At 40.4% G+C, this 22,946-nt stretch overlaps 1 protein-coding gene across 1 annotated transcript in view; it reads left to right on the forward strand.

The window, feature by feature from the left end:
• ERC2 (ELKS/RAB6-interacting/CAST family member 2) overlaps positions 1-22,946 on the forward strand; it is a 1,053,591-nt gene that overhangs the window by 578,318 nt on the left and 452,327 nt on the right. Inside the window, exon 12 of the mRNA XM_069084575.1 lies at positions 9,337-9,497. Coding sequence (XP_068940676.1) covers positions 9,337-9,497 — 161 coding nt within the window. The remainder of the gene's footprint in view (positions 1-9,336; positions 9,498-22,946) is intronic.

The following is a 22,946-nucleotide window of genomic DNA, read 5'->3' on the forward strand; positions in this document are numbered from 1 at the left end:
AAAACAATTTGGCGCCTGATTGAATATGGTGAGTGAGGGAAATGGAGATATTCTTGATGTCTCTGAAGTCTGAGCTTTGATGACTTGGAGCATAGTAATAGAATCAATATGTCAATGAAGGAATGAGTGAAAAAAGCATCTTTGGAACCTCTTCCTTTGGTTAAGCACTTACCTTGTGCGAAGTGCTAGACGTACAAACAGAACAATTCAGACTGGGTCATGAAGAGTCAGATGGGACTGAAAACGACTGGACAGCACCACACCATGGATGCAGAGCTTGAGAGCATCCTGCAGGTGATCTAAGCTAGCACACTCCCCTCTGCCATGGTTGGGTGAAGTTCGAAGGACTGGTAGGGTTTCCAGGTAGAGATGATCCGATAGGGGACTTTGCAGGTTGTCCATGTGTATTCTGAAAGACAGAGAGGTAGACATACACATGTGAGTGCATAGGCATAGGTGTATGTATAATATATACTAGAGAAATGTGAGATGACTTTTATGATGTGATACAGAGTGAAGTTAGCAGAACCAGGAAAGCAACATACGCACTGATTACAAAAATACACATGAAAAAAGCACCCAGATAAAGGTGGATGCCACGTTGTTATAGTGACTCTTCTTGGCCTCAGAGAAGAGATCAGAAAATGAGCCTCCCCCTCTTCACCTTGGAGCACTGGGGAGGAGACTGTGCCTGTAGAAGGCTGCATACGTTGTCAGATACTCGACAGATTAATTTTATTTGGCTGTTTTTCTTGGTTTCAAGGAAAGTGTATATATCTATGGGGGAGGGGGTATATTTAGAAATGATGGTGATGTAAAAACAAAAGATATGGATGAGTTTTTGTTTTGTTTTTAAGATTGATGCTCAATTTGGGGAAACATATATTATGTGGATAGTTGGGGAAAAGATAATATGAGTCTAAATTCGTGTATGTTGGGAGTTTTGGGGTCCCTTGGCGATCTACAGCCTCATCAGGATGGACGAGTGACTCCAGAGTAACTTTGGTCATTTTGGAACAATCGCTTTGGCTGTGCTGACACTTAAATGATGTGCCCAAAGTAGCATTCTCAAAGGTGTAATTGGAAGCTGGCTCTCTCCCCCCAAGCCCTGCCCTGTATCCATCTGAGCAAGTTGTCTCTTCTGTTTGTTGTGAATGGCATTAACATTAAGTAATGTAACTTAAAAAAAATAGCTGTCTTTTCTCACATTTGAAAAATCTCATGATCTTCTGTCAAAATTGACACGGAAGAAACGCCAATAATCATATGACCCATACACACATGTACACACATACATGTGTCTACACACAGTGCTCCCATGCACACATACACATACGCACATGCATGTGTCCGCACGCACACACATGTCCTTTCCCCACAAACTGGAACTGTACTGTATTAGCATGAGGTATGTTGAGCTGAATCCAATCTGGAATTAGGAATGCTCCAGGGCTTTTTTTTATAACAAACTGCCATTCATTTGCACTCCCACTGATTCCTCCGAGCCCAGTAAGCCATTTGTGTCGCTGGCTTGCTGTCTTTTCTTCCCTTTCTCTTCTTCTCGGGTGAAGAGATGTTAACAAGCCTGGAAGGAGGAAGCAAGAAAACACACGCACACACAGAGACTTCAGGGGTGCGTTTGCCCCTGTGGAGGGCTCAGCCTTAGTCTGCAGCCACCGCAGCAGGAGGAACACACATAAGCCAGCTCCAATGCACTGGAAGGGGCTGTGGGAAGCCCTGCTCCCCAGGAGTGAGGGACAAGAGCCTCCAGCCTCTGGCCAAGAGGCAGCAGCTTCCGGATTTGACAGTTTCAGCCTTTTCCAAAAGGTGTCACTCTAAGGCAGTGTTGGCTGTTGAGGGAGGCTGGTAAGCCAGATAGGAACGACAGATAAGAGTAATTGAAAAATAAGATTATGGCTCCTTGTCTGTAGCAGATCATTAAGGTCCATAAAAACACTCTCAGAAAAGTTGCATCTGGCTCCTGACGATGCGAAGGGGTTTAAGGATGTATTTGTCATATTTGAATCATAGTGAGACCCTCCTGGGATGGTTTTCAGAGACGGGGAAAGAAGAAAACAACAGCCATAACAACGTAGCCTTGTTATCCCCATGACACTCTGATCTGTTTGAGAATTTTTCGGTCACATGGATATGTCATGGATTCTACATCCTAGAGGGTTTGATTGACTTATGCCCTAGCCTGGCTTCCCTGGGGTCCTGTCTCAGGGTAGTGTAGAGGTAACCCTGGATTCTCTAAGGCCAAGTGCGTCTTTATGCAGGCCTGACAAGATGGAATACAGTGAGAGGCCCAAAGACCAAACCCAGCCCAGCCTCCATAATTCAGGTGATTTTTGTCACAGTAAGTCCTGGAGTTTGCAGTTTGGGGTCCAGTGGAGTCATGAGTAACACAGACCAATGCATAGGGCAATGGAAAAAGGGACGAATTTGGAGTTATAGATCGTTGGTTAGAATCCCCAGCTCTTAGTACTTGTGAGACTCTGGACCAGTCACTTCACAGCTCCATGACTCAGTTTCCCCAGCTGTAAAACAAAGGGATTGGACCTGCTGCTCTCTGAGGTCCTTTCCTGCTCAATCTACCGCTCCATAACTTTATGGCACGTACTGACACAAACCAACCACTGAGTTTCTCTCTTTGGACATTGAGTCAGATAGTGAAGGAGGAAACCATGACAGCCATGATCACGATAGTAATTTTAAAGTAGAAGGGCTATATGCTTTTCAAAACACAGCTGAAAACCCGTTAAAATTCCAAATCATTAACACAGAATATATATGTCAACTTAAAACTGGCATTACACTCCTATTTTTTTTTTTATATTTTAGCAAAATATTTGAAAATCAACCCTTGCCAAACCAGGCTGAGGAACAGTGTGGGGTATTTGTAATATGGCAAGTGGGGAAGTCCAGAGCCCTGAGCACAGATCTTGGCAGATAACTGAGAAAGAAGCTGGTTTTCAAATATTTAGTTAAAGAAAGTAAATGTATGTGTAAGTTGAAGTCTCCATATGTTAATGATTTAAGGTCTTAAACAGGTTTTAAAAGATCTGACCGTGGAGCTTGAGTGGGATGGAAGCCCGCGATGCTAGCGAAATGTGTTTGGAGGCTGTGCCATCCTGCAAAGGGCCCAGGGAGAAGCCTAGCTCCAGGAGGTTTCTCAAATATCGGTAGTTGGACTGGCTCTTGGTGTGTACGGTAATCAGCAGGAGAAAAGAGACTCAGGCCGCTCTAGAAAAGAACACTTGAAAAAATACATTTCAAAGTAGGCGATGCTTATACATATGTCACTTGAGGATATTTCATTTTTAAACACATGATGCCAACCCAATATGGTTCCCATTATGGATCTTCCACCACATGTGTGCATCCTCACACGTGTACTCATACACGTGCACCTGCACACACACACACACACACACACACACACTCTTTCTGAGAGAGCAAGGCCAGGGAACTTCACCTTCTTGAAGTCTTAGGCAACATTCAAAGATTATAATTTATAAAAACGTTACTGCTAGGAGTCGGTGAAGAATTCCCGCTTTGGGAGTTGGCTTATCTTTAATAGACTTAAAACAAAATAAACAAATCAATAAGCAAACATGCATATACACATAAACGCATAAACGCATATATGTATATGTACATACACATACAAACATGTGTGTGAAGTTCCAAATTCCATAGAAATGGGCTTTAGAGCTGAATTAGGAAACTAGGCCTTCTGAAGGACTGTGTGGTGTCCCATGGAAGCAGCTAGGTGGCGCCATAGTGCACAGAGCGCTGGACCTGGAGTCAGCTCAGTCCTGTCCCAGACACTCAATACCTGGGTGACCCTGGGCAAGTCCCTTACCCTTTCTCAGCTTTAATTTCCCCATCTGTAAACTGGAGATGATAATCACGTTGGCTGTGAGGCGTAAATGAAATAATGTTGGTACATATTATTGTGTTTATTATTATCCAATTCTAACCTTAATTCTCCATTTTCAACCAAATAATTAATCCATAGATATGAGATGGATCAAGTATTTGAGATGTATCTGTGTGTGTGCGTGCGTGTGTAGCTATACTTAGATACATGTACCTGCATATTGTGTGCACACATGTGTATATTTAGAGATATCAGCACATGCGTACACCCATGTCTGTAGCCATACATACACGTGTAATCACACATGTCCACATATACACATGCATACATGAACACACATATAAAATCAGCAGAGGCAGCACAAGCTTCACAATCAGAAAAGTGTGGACTCGAGTCTCTTTTTGACCACAAATTGTCTCTGGGACCTGAGAAAAGTCAGTCAACCTGTGGGGTGGCCCAGAGCAACTTTCTAATATTGGAAATCACACAGCAGTGAAATTGTGAACAGATGCACATGTGAATATGTATATAAACAGATAATACACATATCCATGCATGTAGAAGTAGACAAAGTGCATCTGTGTGCTGTGTTTGCACAGTACATATGTGCTACATGTATGTAATATGTGTACATGCAAATATGTATCACATCTGTTGGCATAGTGTATACGTTCATGTGTGTGCACTGTATATAAATATATAGATGCCTGTATGCATTATATTTGTTTCTATAGTAGCACAGTACATTATATAATTAATTGCATACATGAAAACTTAATTAAAAAGTATTACATGATACAGAGATATAAAACACATCCACACCCCCTCCCTCTCCCCTGGCCCCAACCAGATTAAAATATCATGGAGAAATACTTTGCAAAATAAATAAAAATACAATCAAATACAGATGACATTAATTTGTGCTTTTAGGTCGCTGTGCAGCCCCTCAGCTTAGCACCCCAATCCTCTCTGAATTCAGGAGAGGTTCAGCCTAAAGGGGGCAGACCAAGGTTCCAGGCCACCTCTTAGGTTCCCTCTTTTCACTCATAATTCTGCTTAGATGACACCTTCTGCATAAAAACATTTGTGATCCCCATAAGCTGGGTAGCACAACAGATGGAAAGCCTGAATTAAAACCCAGCTTCAGACATTTAATAGTCAATTGTGTGACCCTGGGCAAGTCACTTGACCTCGCAGTCTCTTCTCCTTAAAAATGGAGATAATGAAGGATGTGAGGATAGAGCAGGGTGCCACATGCACAGTGCTTTGTAAGTCTTTGGGCGCTGTACAAGGGCTGGTTCATCATGGCTGTTGTGGTCATTGCTATGGAGCACTCAGGTTACTCACCATTTTGTTGGTGAATACTCATGTCCATGCCTGTTGCTTCCCTTGACTCGAAGGCAGGATCTGTTTCACTTTGGTCATCTCTGTATCACCAGAGCCCAGCACAATGCCCTGCATGGTAACCTAACTTATGGTTACCATGGATTGATGGGATTCACGGTTTTCCTCCTCTGAACTCTTTAAAACCAACTTTCCCCAATTCTCCAGTCTGGCTTAGGCCAGGTGCATGCATTCTTTCCTCTGTCACAAACTTCAGGAGGAAATTGTCATATCCCCTCAAAGTCCTATCCATTTCCATTCCATCAACCAATCCATCCTTCTTAATGAAAATCATATCCTGTTTCCAGTCTCCCCCTCTTGATTCCACCCTCTTTTGAGGGTTGAAATGATTGGGTCTCGATCACCAGCTCTGCGTTTGTCAGAGAGAAAGTTCCAACAGACCTCTGGGCAATCAGCTTCTCCCATTCCTGTCAAAGTTGCTGCTCAGCCCCTTTCCTGGTTGAGGACCCCTCCCCATCTTTCCACCCATCTAGCATTATCCTCACATCTCCACTCTCTCACCCTCTGGTGGAGCTGGTGACCATGGCCTGTTCTTATGGCTTCTCTGACATCTGTCTACTCACAGCCATTCCTGGGGTTACCTCCTGCCCGAACTATTGCGATGACATCCTGATCTATAGTCTTGCTTCTGTCTCTCCCCAATCCAATTCTTCCATCTCACAGCAACCAGACTGATTTCACCAACTCACAGATCTGAGGCTTTCCAGTCCTCTGCAATATAAACCCTAGCGGCTCCACATGGCTTCTGGGATCCAATATTCAGTCTTCTTTTGGATGGGAAACATTGGCCATCTTATCTTAGATCACTGGATCCTAGATCTAAATCTGGATAGAACCATACAGGCCACTGAGTCCAACCCTCTCATTTTTCAGATGAGGAAACTGAGGCCCAGAGAAGTTGCTCAAGGTCAGGTATTAAGTGGCAGAGGCAGGATCCAATTCCAGGTATTTTGACTCCCAATAGATCTTTATAGAATGCACACTCCATGTAAAATATGGTGGTGATTGCTGAAAAGGACATAAAATGAAGGCAAAATACATACGTGATTCATAGTTCAGTGGAAAGGGGAAGGGCCCAGGGTCACATTTTGCATCTGATACAATCACTTTGATGAGTGATTACCCTGGCCAAGTCTCTGATCCTCATTTTCCTCACCTGTCAAATGAGAACATTGAACAAATTGGCATCAGAGAGCCCTTCCAGGCATAATCCTATAGTCCTTACTACAAGAAAGCACAGTGATATCCCTTCAGCCCATTCCTTTTAAATCTAATGGTTAAAATTGAATTAATATAAAATTAGATATATGACATACTAGAGGTCTGAGGCCGGGAAGCTCTTCATTGTGATGTGAGAAGAGGCTGAGTTGGGAAACAAGATGGAATTCCCAGTGAGTGGACTCTATGTTAAATGAGTGTGGGCAGGTTCGTTTTAGATAATAGCAGAGGGAAGGAATCAGCGAACAAGGGTGTCAGAGATGGCCTTTATCTCTTCTGTAGGAAGGCCTGTATTCATGTTGTCTTACACCTCAGGTGATTGCAAACAGCATTGGAAATTCATCCACATGGCCCGATACTTAGATGTATAATATTCCAGCAGGCTAATGAGATTACTGATATTCTTGGATTTTTTTTCTTTCACTGCTGGGTAAAGTTGCAAAAAGGAGGTGAGAAATCCAGGAAGTTTAACCAGAAAATATGGCACAGGTTTCTCCAACATTGGAGTAGTAGATATTGTCACTACATGTCTTGAATAGACACCGCAGATGAACTGGGATCTGAGATCCCAACAGAAGAGGAGGAAGTGGAGGAGGAAGAGAGAGGTCTGTGTTTGTAGAAAGGGTGTTCTGAATGCTTCCAAACTTCTTTCTGAGAGGAAAGCCCAATCTAGTCCTGGTATTCTTGCTGTGAACACTCCAAATCATGGATCACTAGAGTCTCTGAAGCATTGAAGCTTTAATCTCCTACAGCCAAGGTATTAAACAGACAATGTAACATGGATAATGTTAATTTTTGGTTTTCTAAGTCAATACGCAACCCACAGGGAGCCTTAGCTATAGGTGGGTCGCTCCTGTTTCTGAGTTTGATTTCCCTGACCTACAAGGCAACGGAGGGGGTTCATAGCTATCCATGGTCAGACTGAAACATTCTAATTCATCAGTCAACAAGCATTCTTTTATGGCCTACTATGTGCCAATGCCAGGCACTGTATGCACACACGCACACACACACACACACACACACACGATTATACAGTATAAAAAGATGTTATCAAAGAAACATTTTATTTGAGGCCAGTTGTTTAGTAAGAGCTAGAGATGACTCATGCTTTATGGTATTCTTGTGATGAAAGAAGAAACTGAGGAAAGCCCTCAATGTGCTGGATGTGTTGAGATGAAGTTATGGGAGGACTTACAAAGAGCCCCATAGGATGGTCAGTCAATGTGCTGAACTCGTTGGGCTGAAGTAGTGGGAAGACTTACAAAGAGCCCCGTAGGATGGTCAGTCAAGGTCAAGGTTGGGTTGTGAGCTGTGCCTTTGGCCAAATGCCCATGCTGATGAAGTCACAGTACCAGAGGAGACTGGTGATGAACCATCCATCTCAGGGGCAACGTCAGCCATGAATAAGCAATGCTATAAAGGGGAGAGATGGGAAGTTTCATCAGAATTAGGGCACTGCATGGAAGTTCAGCTCACTCGGTGGTTTTTGGCTGATGATGCTTCTTGGTTCCATCACCCTCAGACAGGTGTAATTTGATGAAATTCACCAATTTTCCTTTGTCTTTTTGGACTTTTACATTTTGAAACCTGTTTCCCCCCTTTTCCTTTTTTTGGCCTGAATCTATATTTGCCTTGCATGCTTATGATTCAAAGTTTTCCCTTTTCTTGTAGCAAAATAAAAGGCTTTCTGAATCTTAAAAGCCTGAAATTTATCTTGGACGTGTGTTTTTTGCTTATCCTGAATAAATTCCATGTAAAATGGCATAAATGGTGCAGAAAGTATTTATGAATTGGGACTTAACATGTCACTGACACATTTTGAAGGGAGCTTTGTTGATCTTAGTGATGGGTGAGCTCCTTTTGCCAAGCCTAGCTGGAAAGGATGGCTTAGAGGCCTAAACATCAGTTATGGAAGACGGAGACTCCCTGGAACCACAGGGTTCTAATCAACAGGGTCAATCCAGCCCTTCATCCGGGTGAGGGATTGCATATCACCAACTTAGTCCTTTGCAGACCTTGGAATGAAATCATAAAAACCAGGCTGTCTTTGTTCTAGGTTGGCTTTAAAAAGCCCATGATGGTTTGTAGAGGAGTAAGGGTTTGCCTCAGGGCCCCCTTGTCCAATTTCTTGGGACCTGGCTAAAAACCCTGGATATTTGATAGTCTAGCTTATCCCTATAGTGTATTAGCACCCTATAAAAGTTACATTTCATTTATTTCAAGTTTAAGGCCCTCTCAAACAGCACGGGTAAACCAAACTTGAACCTTTTGTGGTTGGAATTCTGTTTACTCTTGGCCAAACATTGCTTCCTGGTTCAAAGGAAAAGGCCTCTGGAGGGTCCTTGGAAATCCAATGGCTTTTAGAAACCAACATTTTGATGGGCTAAATGTGAATGTATCTGAAACACATAGATTAGCTTCCTCTTAAAATACTCAGGGGCCTGAAAACGAAAGGAAATCGTGCTTGACAAAATGCATTTTGAACGTTGCTTTACCCCAACTGTGAGCAAATATTGGAGACATTTGCCAAGTCCAGGACCGAATTGGGTCTGCCCAGTCACCCCCACTTATAATAAAGAAGTTAAATAGTTTCTATAAAAGTTATTGGGCAAAACAACTGAATGGGGCCATTGGAAACCTGGTCATTTCTGAGCATTAGAAACACATTTTTTAATCAGTGGGAAACAAGAATGGTCTTCAATGAAGTCTAGCTCTGATTTAGAAGGTTTGCATGGTTTTCTATGGGTTTACTGTAAGAACACAAGCAGACAAGCAAATGATTGTCATCTAGTTAACTCCCAATCATGGCAATGTCTGCATTTCAGTTAGAAGAGCTGATGAATGCCCTTGAAAAGACCAGACAAGAGTTGGATGCTACCAAAGCCCGCCTAGCCTCAACACAGCAGTCCCTGGGAGAAAAAGAGGCACATTTGGCCAACCTACGAATAGAGAGGAGGAAACAGCTCGAGGAAATCCTGGAGATGAAGTAAGTGCCATCGGCTCGCTCTCGTTTGATTTAGCAGAAAGTCCAGTGTCTTACATCTTCTATGCTGTTCTGGAGATTGTTGGCTTAGCTAATGATGGGAGATGAGGACTAGGGGGAGGGGGGCAGGGACTCACCCTTCAGAAAAGAAAAAGAAATAGAAGGAAAATAGAAAAGTAATGTGAAGGAACAAAGGCTTCAGAATGATTGGATAAAGTTAGTTCTCTAATCATAATTTCTTGAAGTACATTTCTGTTTCATTAAGTTCTCATTTTGGCTCATAGTAAATCACTTTTTTCAATTTGATTCATATATATATGAATCAAATTGAAAAATATATATGCATGTACACATATACATACATATATAGATAGAGAGATATAATAACATAGTAGAAAAAAGTGATATCTTGTGAACCAAAATTAGAACTTAAGAAATCCTTTATATAACCTCTTATCATTTGCCTTGAAGGTGATATTCATTGAGTTTGTCAATATGTCTTAGGTCATGGATGATCAGACTCTCCAAGAATAATGTTAATAGAATCATGTAGCTTGGGTCAAGATGGAACTTGGAGGAGAGAGATTTCCTTATTATAACTCTAGAGAGAGCTAAGATAATGCAGGATCTCTCTTAATATCTGGTTAGGCCTCTCTTCCATAGAATATTTGGTGGGTTACCTTAAACCCATCAGAGATCTCTGACTGTCCGTATAGGCAGTCCCTCAGCCAAAGGCAGATTTCAAAGGGAACTCTCTTGCAATGTCTTTGGAGGATTTTGGTTTTGTTTTTAAAATGGAAGTGAGGTGTAAGCCCATTGATTGCCTCTGCTTAGGGAAATCCTGGGGTGGTAATCAGTGCTGATTGGCAATTTATGTATAACCTTCAGACTTACAACATTGTTGAGATCATTAAGGACAGTCACATTGTGGACAGTCACATAACTAGTGTGTTTCAGAGAGAGAACTTAGAGCTAGATCTGCCAGACTCCAGTCTCTCCATTAGGCCATGTTTCCTTTGATTTGATGGAATTTTTTTCTTGGGGCTTGAATACGATGTGTGTGTGTGGGGGGGTGTAGGTGGCTGGTCCTGTGGTTTCATTTATGAGAATCCTGAATGCATCAGGAACCAGATTACAATATAATTTGGAGGAGTTGAACAAAATAAATTTAAAAATGCATTACAACATAGATAATGTTAATTTCTGGTTTTCTAAATGTAACAGGCTGGGATGCATTTCTATTGGAGTCTGACACTCAGGTAGCTGAGTCAACTACTTCTTTCCTTTGTTGGTAGGATTAAATAAGTGTATTACATTCTCTCTCTCCTTCCTCCCACCAATATAAATATATACACGTATACATGAGTATATATGATGATTGTATGCACATATATAATTGTATTGTGCCAAAATTCAAGTCTATGAGGTAAGCAAACTCTGTAATGTGAAATTTACACAGGTACCGAACATTTTTTGCAACAATATTTTGTATTCCAAGAAAGCTGTGAGAAGAATAGAGCCTTAGGCTATATGGCTACATAAACCATTACAAATGTATCGTCTACTTTAATAGAACACTTGGTGAAGAGTTATATTAGTATCAAATTGGATTTAATTTTCTGAAACTTCTAAACCCTTTTCATTTCTGTGTTTTCCTACTTTCTCTGGTAATTTCAGCTAGCACCTAAGGTAAAGAGAAATAGGAGAATCTGTTTCATTACATCCTGTCCATAACCAGAAAGTAGCCTCTGGATCGCTTTTGTAGAATGGGGCTCTCTGAGATAGGGCTCTCAGTAGAAGAATTGGCAGGGAAAGGTTGGGAAATACACCCTTGGGGTAGAGGAAGGTGAGGGGTAAGACAGGAACCAATATCTTTTATTTCTTCAATAAAGCTTTGTTTCCATATGTTCTTTGGAATGAAAATGGTTCATCTTTGGCTGAGGATAATGACATAGCTAAGTAGATCGATTTCCTGTTTCTGTTTTTAAAAAAAAGAAAGTAACTCCAAGAGGGGTTCAATTTTATCATTTTTGAGGAGCCAAGTAAGGAAAGGAAGGAAGCTCAGTTTTACCAAAGGCATTGAATGAGAAGTATTCTCTCATCTCCTCCCAGTCTTCCCTATTTCTTTCCTTTCTCTTCTCTCTTTCATTCTTTCTTTTTGTTCTTTCTCTATTTTTCCTGCCTTTCTTTACTTTCAAGTTTAAGAATGAAGAAGAAAGGCATTAAAATATAATGTGAATCTGACAAGTATCATAAAGTCAGCATTACTAGATGTGAGTTCATTTGAAAATAATTTCGTGGGTTTAGTCAAAATATATAAGTGACTAGACATAGAAGACTGACCTTCGAATGCCCCAGTCTGCCTGGTGTGGTGGGGTGTGGTGAAGGTTAAACACAGAACATTTTGATCAATAAACAATTTGGAATGGAATCTTTTGAAAAATATGCTATCAAGAACATACCAAACCTTTATTTTCTATTGACTGCCTCAGTTTCTCCAAGAATATAGACACATTTTTGTCATGTAGCTATATATGCTTAATAAAAGAATATGTAAGAACCAATAGAAATTTAATTTTAGGCATAAAATAAAAAAGTCTTGCCCTATAATTATGATATAAGTCAATATGTTAATACTGGGGTGTAGTGGAAAAAATATTAGAGTAATGTCAGAGGACATTGGTTCCAATTCCAACTTTGCCATTCATTGTGTTAACATTTGGATAAGCCCCATAACTACTTTTATCTATAAAATGAGAGGGTTAGATTAGATGGATCTGTGTCTCTTAATCCATAATCCTTTGACTAGTGAAAATGCATTGATTTTTATAAATTTAAATTTGTTTAAACTGATGGATTCTATCTTTAGTCGTTTCTTGTGATTTCATAGGTCAGTATTTTGTCCACTTTTTTTTCTCAGTTGTGACCACCTTCATTTGCTGTTGTAAAAAAAAAAATAGGAATTAGAATGTGATGATGTTTTCATTCTATTCTTAACTAAAACATATCCTTTCAACAATTTTGGGAAATGTGACCAATTATCCAATGAAAATATACCATCCATTTTAATAGACCATTTGGTGAAGAGTAGCATTCATATTTTTTAATTGTATTTATTTTTCTAAAGCCTACAAACTCCTTTTACTTGTATGTTTCCCTACCCACCTTCAGAATTTCAAAGAACACCTAAAGTAAGACCTCTTTTGGTTGCTTGCCATAATATTGCTGAAGTGTTTTTCATCTCTTACTGCTGCAAAATAAATAAAAATGTCCACTCTGCTTCCTTTGGCAAAAGGCAACAAGGCATGACTTTATTAGGCACAATGGAAAATGCCTTCAGTATGTAAGTTCCCCAGAAATTCCTCCTGTTGGCTATACTTGACTTCATCTCTACACTGTCTGCACTACAGATCTAGAAGGACAAATATATTGATTGAAATGAGCTGTTATGCCAGTCAACCAGGTAGTTAGATCCTGGAACAAACGTGTTTGATTGACTTTAATAAAAGAAACAGAATTCTCTATCAGGGCTGCACTTAACAATCTTGATTTTAGGGTTCAAGAATAAGAAAACACTTCAGGTAATCAGAATGAAGTGAGTCCTCAAATCAAATGTGTAATTTGTGATGTGAAAATAATGAAATAAATAATTAAACAAATGTATTTCTTTTTTTTAAATTAAATTTTATGTTTATTTTTAGTTTACATCATTCATTTCCACAAGATTTTGAGTTACAGATTTTCTCCCCATCTTTCCCTACCCACCACCCCAAAACAGTGATCCCACTGTATATCTCTTCCCCCAATCTGCTCTCTCTTATATTCTCCCCCATATCCCCTCCAACTTTCCAGTAGGATCTCTGTACCCCAGTGCCTGTATATCTCACTTCCCAGTTGCATGTTATACACACACACACACACACACACACACGCACACACACATTTTAAACATTTGATTTTAAAACTGTGAATTCCAGATTATTTCCCTTCCTCCCTCATCATCCACCCTTACTAGGAAGATAGGCAATTCAATATAGGTTGTAAATATGTAGCTACACAAAACATTTCCATAGTGGATATATTGTGAAAGACTAACTATATTTCCCTCCCTCCTATCCCACCCCCCACTTGTTCTATCCTCTGTTTGGACCCTGTCCCTTTTCAAAAGTGGGTGCTTGTAACTTCCCTCCCTGCCAAACTGCCCTCCCCTCTGTCATCCCCCCTCTCATCCCCTTCCCCCCTACTCTCCTGTAGGATGAGATACCTTATTTAGTATGTATGTCATTCCCTCCCTAAGCCAAATTCAATGAGAGTAAAGTTGATCCATTCACTTTTGCCTTCCTGTTCTTCCTGTCCATGGTAACAGTTTTCCCTTACCTCTTCTATATGAGATAATTTATCCCATTCTTTCTCTCCCCATCTCCTCTCATTATATTCCTCTCTCACCTCTCAATTTCACCTTTAAAGTATCATCCCTTCCTATTCAATTGGTCCTATGCCCTCTGTCTATGTATACCTATACACATATACACACACACTCGCATATGTATTCATATGCCCATCTACAGTTCTATATAGACATATGTATGTATGTATGTGTGTGTGTATACACACACACATGTATATTTCTATTCCCTTCACCTATTCTCATACTGAGAAAAGTTTTATAAGTTACTATTATCATTTTTTCCATGTAGGAATGTAAATAGTTCAACTTTGATAAGTTCCTTATGATTTCTTTTCCCTGTTTATCTTCTCATGCTTCTCTTGCTTCTTGTATCTGAATGTCAAATTTTCTATTCAACTCTGGTTTTTTCATAAAAAATGCTTGAAAGTCCTCTATTCCATTGAATGACCATATTTTCCCCTGAAACATGATACTCAGTTTTGCTGGGTAGATGATTCTTGGTTTTAATCCCAGCTCCTTTGACCTCTGAAATATTATATTCTAAGCCCTACGTTTCTCAATGTAGAAGTTGCCAGATGCTGTGTTATCCTGATTGTGTTTCCACAATATTCAAATTTTTTTCTTCCTGGCTGCTTGTAATATTTTCTCCTTGATCTGGGAACTCTGGAACCTGGCTATAATATTCCTAGGAGTTTTCTTTTTGGGATCTTTTTCAGGAGGTGATTGGTGGATTCTTCCAACCTCTATTTTGACCTCTGGTCCTAAAATATCAGGGCAATTTTCCTTGAGAATTTCTTGAAGGATAATTTCTAGATTCTTTTTTTGATCATGACTTTCAGGTAGTCCAAACATTTTTAAATTATCCCTCCTGGATCTGTTTTCCAGATCAGTGGTTTTTCCAATGAGATATTCCACATTGACTTCTATTTTTTTCATTTTTTTGGATCTGTTTGATAGTATCTTGATTTTTCATAAAGTCCCTAGCTTCCATTTGCTCCAATCTGATTCTGAAGGAATGATTCTCTTTAGTGAGCTTTTGACATCCTTTTTCCATCTGGCAGGTTTAGATTTTTAAGGCATTCTTCTCCTCTTTGGCTTTTTGAACCTCTTTGCCATTTGATTTAGTCTATTTTTATTTATTTATTTATTTTTTGCTTTTTAGAGGGGGGAAGAGCAGGGCAATTGGGGTCAAGTGACTTGCCCAAGGTCACATGGCTAGTAAGTGTTAAGTGTCTGAGGCTGGATTTGAACTCAGGTCCTCCTGACTCCCAGGCCCATGCTCTACTCACTGCATACTCTTCTCTACTCACTCCATACTCTACTCTACTCCCGGCCTGAATTAGTCTATTTTTAAGGTGTTATTTTCTTCAGTCAGGTAATGTTGACTCTCTTTTCATAATTTTCTTGCATTATTCTCATTTCTCTTCCCATTTTTTCCTCCACTTCTCTTATTTGGTTTTTTAAATCTTTCTCAAGCTCCTCTATGGCCTATAACCAACTCATATTTTTCTTGGAAGCTTTTGGTACAGGAGTTTTGACTTTGTTGTCTTCCTCCTGTTCCATGCTTTGATCCTTTTTGTCCCCAAAATAGTAGTCTAAAGTCAGATTGCTGTGCTTGCTTTGCTTCCTTTGCTTGATCATATTATCACTCAATTACTTGACTTTTGAGCTTTTTCCCACAGTAGAATTCTGCTTCCAGAGAGGAGAGCTTTGTCCCAAATTGCTGGGGTTTTCACAGCTACCAGAGCTATTAGTTGGCTGCCCTCTCTGAGGCCTCCACTGGCTCTGGATCACTGGTCATGTAGCCCAGGACCTCCACTGTAGAGAGTGATCCAGATCCAAGCGGGTTAAAGCAAGAGCGATTACCCCTCAAAATGGTTGCTTGGTCCCCTTACAATCTATGGGCCAGGAGCTCTGAAGCAGCCACACTAAGGAGGCTGCTGTGCCTAAGCCAATTCTCCCTCCAGGGGAAGAGGCCTGACCACACTTCCAGACCCCCTGTTCCCACAAAGTCCACACTGACCTTTCACTTTGTCTTTGGCATTGATGGGTTTATAATTCTGGAAACCACCACAGCTGGTGGTGATCCAGTCTTCCAACATTCCTCTAGCTTAAGCTGTTTGGGGGCTGCTCTGAAGCTAAAACAGTGGACTCAGGGGGGACTGGGTTCTGTTCCCCGCGTACTGTGATGGACCCTTCTTGCTGGCCTTTCAGGCTGTCTTCAGCAGGAGGTTTGTTTCTCTCTCTCACTTCATCGGTTCTGTAGCCCTAAAGTTTGTTTAGAGTCATTTTTATACGTATTTGAGGTGGTTATGGGGGGAACACAGGGAATTTTCCTACTGCTAAGCTGCTATCTTGGCTCCACCCCCCACCCCCCAAACAAATGTATTTCTTGAGAAAATTAGTCACTCCCAAAGTATCTTTGCTGCCGCAGGAGCCAACTGGTTAATGTTTGTGACCCGTATGTTTTGGTGTTATGTTGCTAAGCCTCAATGACTGCCATAGTTATGACTCTGCTGACAACATAGCTAATGTGGTCACATGGTTGGTGACAATCACATACACACAGAAAACCTGTTTTTAGGGTTAGCATTCAAATATGCCAACCCCAAATTTTAGAATTTAGCTTCGGAAAGCAAGTCCCCTGTGCTGACACTTTGTGTCTCATGGTTTCCTCTCAAATTTGGATATGGAGTAACCTCATGAAGATTATTATAATGGTACTGATGATAGCAGAAGATGTAATAATAATGATAATAAAGATAACAGATGCAAAAAGAGTGTTGGTTCAAGGGTCGTGAGAGTGCCGCAGTATTTGATCAACAGATAAAAAATTATCCTCTATTTAAAATCTGCCACTAGCATAATATTTTCAAAAATAATCTAAATCATGACATTTTTTAGGGAGTTTATACCTGTTGTGATTCTTTAGATCTATAATGATCTTTCTCTTACATAGAGCTAAGTATGACTTCAAAATTTGAGAGTCAAAGGAAGACATTAATTCCCTAATGTGCATGGATGACATTAAAGTGGATAACTCCACCAAAAGTATATTAAATAGATTTTTCATCTCATAGAATCTCTAGTGAGATCAAAATAGAAACCTATGAGAGGGGGGAAAAGCATGTAGGAATAAGATGAGGTATATATCTTTACCATTGCCCTATCGCTTATAAGAATTGTACTGAGGATGCTTGGCAGTAAGCTTACTCAGTATGAACCTACATGCTGATCCTTTTATTCAGCTATAGAAAGCATTTCTTTTTTAATGTGACTGCAAAATAGTCTACAGAATGTTCAATATAAAAGAATGTCATAAGGATAATAACATGGTGTTTCTATCAAAACTGTGGTAAAAAAGAGAAAATACAAGAGATGATATAATACCTGTAGCAGCAGCCATAGTAGGGGTACAGGTAGAAGTGGGGACATTAATAGTGGTGGTGGTAGTAATCATCACAACATATATGTTATAATTTGTGCAACTTTTTAAGGCCACAAATGGACTCAATACCAGAAGAGACTTTTTGCAATTGGTTTCTTTCACTTCCTTCCCTAAGCTGGATCTCCCATCTGATGGTTCTGTTCATAACCCCTACTTACCTCTTCCTCCCTTTTTATCTTTGTCCCCATCTTCCCATTCATATTCCAGAGACTTCAGATATTCCATGGATACCCATAGTCTCACTCTGTGGCAGTATGACTTCTCATCATACATGCCCATGACAATGCTCTCTATGCCACTTCTTGCAAACAAATCATTTGAATTAATATTCTGCAGAAATATCGTCGCCACCATGCACCTCCCCATTGCCCTTTGGGTCCCTGACAATTTTGATTCTTTGGAGAATGTGACTGATGAACCAGGCCCCCATGAGGGCATAGTGATATTTAATAGGCGGTGTTTTATGTGAAGCGATAGTTTGGGAATCATTGAGTATTGGCCACCATTTAGACTCCTCCTTCTATTTAATTGTGGGCCTGGTCCATTGTCCAGCTATGATGTCCCTCCAAGCTATAGGTATCAGTGGAAGAACTCAACCCTGTCTGCTTAACTGTGTTGCATCATCTGGATCGGTGAGATTTCTTCATTTTTTTTTTCTTTTTCCTGTGGGAATGGTTAGGCAGGTCTTTTTGGAGTGGTCATTGCCCTCACAGCGAAGGTTATAGTTCCAACAGTTTTCTAGTGCATGCCTTATCTTTCTAGTGACACTTTTGGATAAAGGTCAAAGAAAATACAAGAACCTACCAAGATAGGTTTAGGGATTGACTTGTAAGTTTTTTTTTTTAATGATTAATTAATTTAGTTTTAACTCACAACATTCAGTTCCACGAGCTTTTGAGTTCCAAATTTTCTCTCCATACCTTCCCTCACCCCACTTGTAAGCTTTTGGATAAAGAATAAACTGCCGAAATATGCCAAAGATCGTTGGTGGCCTTACCATTACCAAACGAATGAAGAGAAGAGCAATCACGAGTCAGCACAAAGTCTATCAGCAGGTAATCCACAAGTGTAGTGACCAATCTGTGGTGTTTAGCACAGACCCCTAGAGGTATTGTCTGACCATTGACTCCTTGAGGGCTGAGATTGCCTCACTTTTATTTTTGTATCCCAGCACCTATCTCAGTGCTGGACACATAATCAGCACAAACTGAATGTTTATTTTTCAATCATTCATTTTTCTTTCATTCATATTGACTGCACTATTTTTACATCACTATAAAATTTGTGAGAACTGTCTTCATATACGTGTAATGAGAACAGACTTGATGAAAAACAGGAATACCTTATACATAGTAGGCACTTAAACTGTTTATTGAATTTAATTTGAAGAAGACATATGTTTTTACATATGCACCTATATATATGCATAAATATGTCTCCTTATATACAAGCCAGTATCTATACCAATCTATATGTCAGCCTTCATCTTCATAGTCACAGGATTGATGAAAATATGTGGGTGATACAAAGCCTTCATGCATTCATTTTTTTTTCTTTCTTGATTAAGAAAACAGTCTAAGGTTTGGCAAGATCCCTTGAAAGAAGCATCCACAGAGATATCTTGGTTTAAGATCTCCTGATTATCGACATCAAATGAGACATTATATATATATATATACATATATATATATGCATCCATCCATGTATTTATACACGTACATCCATACATTTATCCAGACATACACACACACACACACACACACACACACACACACACACACACACCAAAGGGATTGGTCAATCTCATGGTAGATATCCAGGAAAGATCAATTCCATTCTATTCCATTCCACACCCATTTACCTAGCTCCTACTCTGTGGTAGGCACTGTGTTGCAGTCTGGGACTTTCAAAGAAAAAATAGTAAAACAGTCCCTGATTTAAAGATGCACACATTGTGATATTTAATCAACAAACATTTCCTGAGGACCTACTGTATGCCAGGCACAGTACTTATTTCTGGGAATATAAAGACCAAAGCCAAACTATCATTGCCTTCAAGGAGTTTATGTCCAATCAGTAGAGGGATTTCCCAGTAGATGGTGAGACCCTCCATATGTTTCAGTCCCACTGATTGCATCAGGCCCCAGAGTCTAAGGTTATACATTTAATTTTTAAATATCTAAAGCCCTCTGCTGAAACATTTCATAATGACTTAGCTTTGTTATGTATACTTTGATGCAGAAGATTTTACCGAGAGACCATTATGAGCTTCATTTTGCATGTTTGGTTTTATTAATGCCCATTAATAAACTTGCATTCCAGTAACCAGAGCCCAGTTATTTAATTTGTGGGAGATGAATTTGATATCTGTGGCTAAAGGGACCAGCATGTAGTGAGATACTGTGCTTAGAATGTATCTGTGGGTTTTTGCTCTCGTGAATAAATCAATTTAAACTAATTTATGACTTCCAAAGGCAGGCTGAATAACAAGTATTTACCACTGGTTATTTAATGCTGAATTAATATAATTTTCTTTTAAAAAAAGGTTTGTTTATAATCAAATGAGCTTGGAGTGTGCATTTGTGAGCCTTTTCTGTGATTTCCCAGGCTTACTTTGTGGACAACTTTCTAACATAGATCTGAATTCTTGGCCCATGTGGTTGACATTGGAAGATTCCTTTTGATTATCTTCATTTAAATCCATTGTTGGTCTTTAGGCAACTTTTCTGCTCTCATTTTGAGTCTCTGTATATGTGGATTCCTTTTAAGAAGTTTATAGTAAATCAGGGCAGCAGCTTCATCTAGCGCCTTATTTCCTTGGCCTTTGGGATCTGGAAACCTTTCCAAAAGGACCACTCTTTGGATAAGTGACCTTCCAAGGAGAGGTGGTAGGGAGGGGAAGGGGGAGGCAAGTGCATTGGAAGAGAGAGATAAACATCAGTGTATTCCTCACTGTAAGTCAATGAAATACAAGACAAATATTCTTTCAAGGAGGCCTCTAAGTACATTGTAATTTGGATTGAGTAAACCAGAGCACAGAACAGTTTAAGGGCAGTTTATTTAATAATACTGAGCCATCTCTGAGGGAGTGGAGCAGGACGATTTATATTTAGGGGAGAGGAAGGGAAAGATTATGAACTATTGTGTGCATAAAAAGCCATGAGGTCCTGCTTGCATCACTGTAAAAACATACTGTAGACTGAGCAGCAGTTTCTTTTACCGTTTTTAAAGGCAAAACACTCATTTTATTTCAACCATGATTTTTCTTTTTGCAGAGTCTGGGTACACAGAGAAATATTGACATGCTTACTATACAGATTGTTCGTTTCAGAATTTCTCAACACCATTCAACATTCTTTAAATCTTCCCTAGATGGATGGAAAATGTGTAAGCAGCAAACAATGCAAAATTGTTTATTTGATAACATTTGGTAACATATTTGATAACAGCGCCATACAATATTTCTCTCTGTGTGTCATATCTCATCCTTGACGCCCCAATCTCTAGTTGTAAAGTTTTGTGGCTGTTCAGCTGTTTCTGTTGTACCCAACTCTTTGTGACCCCATTTGAGGTTTTCTTGGTAAAAATAATGGAGAGGTTTGCCCTTTCCTTCTCCAGCTCATTGTGTAAATGAGGAAAATAGGGTTAAGTGACTTGCCCAGGGTCACACAGCTAATAAAGTGTCTGATACAAAATTTGAACTCATAGAGATGAGTTTTTCTGACTCCAGGTCTGATGCTCTATTCACTGTGCCACCCAGCTGCCTTTAGGAAAAGTTAAGAGGCTCAATTATAGATGGAATCAGCAAGAAATTATATAGAGAGCAATGCTTTTTTTTAAATTAAAAAAATTAAATTAAAGGCATAAAAGGAGTGAAATTGTCTACAGGGACTTATGTGGTCAAAATTAGCTTTAAAAAAACTGCTTTGACATTTTCCTCATTGGAAATTTATCAGCTGTGTCATTCTCTGGAGTCCAGGGTTAAATTCTGGATGCTGTATTTCAAGGGGGACGTGTTCAGAGGACAGGAAGGAAGATAGCAGAGTATCTTGAAATTGTGTCAGTTCTGAGCAAGGTGAAGGGATGGAAGGAGAGGGGCACGTTGGCATAATTCACACATGTAGGCGGTTTTATAGGTAGGAAAGGAAATAGATTTGCTCTATGTCCCCTTGACCCATCCTGCTTCAGAAGGCTAAACAAAGACCATTGGGTAAAAATGAAAAAGATAACCATTTCATCTCAACAGGAAAATTCTAGCAATGAGGACTACACAGCCATGGTAGAGACTTTATGTCATGTTCCTTCAGGAATTTTGTACAAAACATTAATTTGAGTGATTGGTAAGGAAAGAATATTTCAGCCCACTAGCACGGCTGTCTGTGTGGTATCATGCCACAGATCTCAAGGGGGACGAAGGAGGTGGGCCTTCATTTTGGCATCTCTGTATTTCTTTTCTCCTTGAGTTTGCTTCACTTTGTGTGGAAGCTGCCACTGAGTGCAGAGTAAAGTGTGGGCCCCAGCTTCTTCAGGGATGATCCAGGAGCATGTGCTAGGGAGGTCTGAAATGCTCTCTTTCCTCCTCTCTGCCTCCTGGCTTCCTGTCAGGAATCGCATCTTTTCCAAGAAGCCTTTCCTCATCCTTTATGCTGGTGCTTTCCTTCTGTCGATCATCCCCAAACCAACCTGTATGGAGCTTGAACATCCTCGGCTATCGGCATGTGGTCTCCTCCCATTAGTCTGAGGGCTGCTTGGAAGCAGGGACTGTTGTTTCCTTTCCCTTGTGTGATCCCCAGGGTTGGTCACTTCCTAGACAAGGACTAAGGTCCCTTCGAGCTAAAAATAACAACAGCAATAATAATAATTGCTAGGTTTTATAAAGGCTTTTAAAGTTTGCAAGCCCTTTATATGTTATTTCATTGGGTCCTCATGACAAATATGGCTGTAGGTGTGATTATCATTCCCTTTTATAGCTGAGGAAACTGAGGCTCAGCAAGGCTGTGACTTGTCCAGGCTCATGCAATTAGTCTAAGGCAGCGCAGGTCGTCCTTGAATCTAAGCAAAGTCTCAGAATTGAAGTTATCTCAGAACCCATCCAAGACAGCACCTGCCTGGTCAAGAATCCTCTTGGCCACATGCAGGAGGGGCCGCCACCTGCTGTCCCTCATCTCTCGCCTCTTCTTACCTCCTAGTTTCACGTGCTTTTGTCTTCTTTCCTTCCTCAGATCTCTTTTCATTTTCTTCTCCCTTCTCTGTCTCCTTGGGTCCTTCTGGGGAGTCCTTCCCTGAGGCTGTGAATGCTGCATCTCCTGCTTCAGTTTTGATGATGGTTCCAGAGCTAGAAAGCAGAGACAGGAAGTGGCAAAGGAGGGGGCATCAAGAGCAGAGGAGGCTATTTAGAACACAGCTGGGTAGTAAAGGGAAGTGTGAGTGGAGCCATGCCTTGGGTGGGGAGCTTCTGGAGAAGAGAAGGAAGAAGGCTCCCTGGAGCCTTGGCCCTAAGGGGAGTGAAGGGTCTTCCCAGAGGGGAGGACACTGCAAACTTGGGGGAGGAAGCAGCCGTTTGTCCTCCCAGGGAGGATGCCATGGAGCCGCAGGG

This window comes from Petaurus breviceps, unplaced genomic scaffold, assembly GCF_028583685.1.
Source record: "Petaurus breviceps papuanus isolate PSGF00001 unplaced genomic scaffold, PetGlider_PUasm1.0 174, whole genome shotgun sequence".
Lineage (NCBI taxonomy): Eukaryota > Metazoa > Chordata > Mammalia > Diprotodontia > Petauridae > Petaurus > Petaurus breviceps.